Raw genomic sequence first — 2,347 nt, forward strand, 5'->3', positions numbered from 1 at the left:
AAAACTGTATTAGCCCTTAAATAAAATAAAATTTTGCACGGTATCTTATATTATAGATCAAAACTGTATTAACTGTTAAATAAAATAAAATTTTGCACAGAAACGACGTTACTTGTGGGTACCCCTAATAAAATGAAATTCCTAATCTTATTCTAGTTGTTTGTAACCCGATGATAGTATTTGAGGGTTAATGCAGCTTACGTTTGACGTAAAAGATCAACGAAGCTCTAAGTAAACTGCCGATTTTCATGCATATCTCTGAAAAACTCGAAGGATTTGACAAAAATGCTAAATGTATATAAACTATCAAATAAAAGTACAGCACTTTATCGAATTAAATAAAATCGTTCACCCTAGTCGCACTCGTGATTTCGATTTGAAAGGAAGGAGTTGCAAAATTTTAATCGAAGATTAACAACAACTAACGAGATTAACCCTTCGACTAATAATATTGACTTGTGGTATAAGTTAAGGCATCGCGATTCAAAAGAAAAAGTGAATTGCAAGCTGGTAAAATTTCGAATCAGATTTTAAATTTAATTAAATTTAACTTAACTGAATGTTGATAAATGAAAATTGTATAAAAACATGCAACGATACATTGAACGTCTTAAATTAATTTCACAGTTTCGATAAGTGATACTTGCTTTTTATTATATTATTTATAATTATAATTATTTCATCAACACTATATTTTATTTCAGATTCAACATTAAATTCATCCTTATTAAAAAATCGTACAATTGAAATTATATGAACTTTAATACGAATATTCATTTTATTAATAATTTGTCGCCCATCATTAAAAATTTTATATTTTATAAAATGATGAAATATTTAATCCTTACTTTTCTACTAAAGCAATTCACCCATCAATGATATTGATCTTATGAATATCCAGAATTTAATAATTATGAGATCAATTGTTATACAAATAGTTATTCAAATTTTAGCCATACAACGCTATAACTGAAAAAAAAAAAAAAGAGAAAATCGTAAGGCAACGATGAGTTAAAGAGAAAAGTCAGGTAAATTGTGTCATTGATTAACCAAAAATTGCAAAATTTCGGTCTGACGAAAGGAGAGAATTGTAATTACCTGGGGATAGGTGTCCTCCTGGTAGGGAGTCCTGCGATGGCACTCGTCGTAGCACCTGCCGTCGTATCCGCTGGGCGGCCGTGGATACGGGTCCTGGACCGCGGCTGCAGCTGCACAGCAGTCCGGTATCTGGGCCTGGTAGGTCTCGTATGGACACTTGTCAGGTTGGCCGGTAGTTCGCGGCGCCTGGTGCACTCGCTCCTGGGGCCCGGTCCCGTAACCGGCGCCACCGGAGTGATGCATCGTCCTCCCGTCGGTCACCACTGATCGATCACCTGGATCACTGCATCATCGCCGCGATCGCATCATCCGCGAACGACGCCATTGGATTCGCGTACCACGTCTTTCTCGCGAGCTGTTCTCCCTGCGGGTCCATCGTCACTTTCCTCGCCACCACGCGTTTCCTCGCCGCGCCAGATTCATCTAGCCCGGGCCTAGCGTGCACCTGAAGTGATATGGGAGTACAGGGTGAGACAGGGCAGAACTGTCTCACCCTGGTCTAGTTAGGCTCACGCGCCGTCTTATACCGTCTGTTCGATTCGTGAAAACAAGGTTTCCACTTTTGATTTAATTTACGAAGGCTTTCAACACGGTTGAATTTCATTGTTTTAGTTATTTTTCATTGTTTCGTTGTTTAGTTTCGTTTTGAAGCTAATTTGGATGCATTTCCGCACTGTGGCAGGGTGAAACTGTGTCACTCTCTCATCTGATGACCTCACGCTTCGTCTTATGTAGAGTATGTTCGATTTTTGAAAAAAGGTTTCTACTTTTGTTTGCTTTTAGGAAGAATTTGCTTTCAACACGATCGAATTTCATTATTTTAATTTTGAAGCTAATTTGGATGTATTTCCGCACTGTGGCAGGGTGAAACTCTGTGATCTGATGACCTCACGCTGCGTCTTGGGATCTTTTCGATTTTTCGAGAAAAGTTTCAACAGCGTTGACTTAATTTAGAAAGAGTTCGTTCGAACACAGTGGAATTTTGTTGTAAATTTCTAGTTTTGAAACTGAGTACTTGTGCACTATCACAGAGTAAACTCTCAACCTGGTCTAATATCCTGACACTATATCAGGTCTTTTCGATTTTTTGGAAAAAAGTTACAACAGGATTCAGTTTTGATCTAATTTAGAGAGGATTGTGACAGTTTGTTTCAAATTTATTATCACTCGGGGAAGAATAATTTTGTCTTCTCAGTTTTTAGGGAAAGAATTTGAAAGAATTCCAATTGACCGAATTAGAGAGGATTGT

At 37.5% G+C, this 2,347-nt stretch overlaps 1 protein-coding gene across 1 annotated transcript in view; it reads right to left on the reverse strand.

The window, feature by feature from the left end:
- The window catches only part of LOC122533119 (dipeptidase 1-like), a 166,903-nt gene extending 165,355 nt beyond the window's left edge, over positions 1-1,548 (reverse strand). The window contains exon 1 of the mRNA XM_043662514.1: positions 1,099-1,548. Within this exon, the coding sequence (XP_043518449.1) occupies positions 1,099-1,341 (243 nt within the window). The 5' untranslated portion in view covers positions 1,342-1,548. The remainder of the gene's footprint in view (positions 1-1,098) is intronic.
- Between the last annotated feature and the right edge of the window lie 799 nt (positions 1,549-2,347).

Source organism: Frieseomelitta varia, unplaced genomic scaffold (genome assembly GCF_011392965.1).
Source record: "Frieseomelitta varia isolate USP_RPSP 00005682 unplaced genomic scaffold, Fvar_1.2 scaffold_495, whole genome shotgun sequence".
In the NCBI taxonomy this organism is placed as follows: Eukaryota; Metazoa; Arthropoda; class Insecta; order Hymenoptera; family Apidae; genus Frieseomelitta; species Frieseomelitta varia.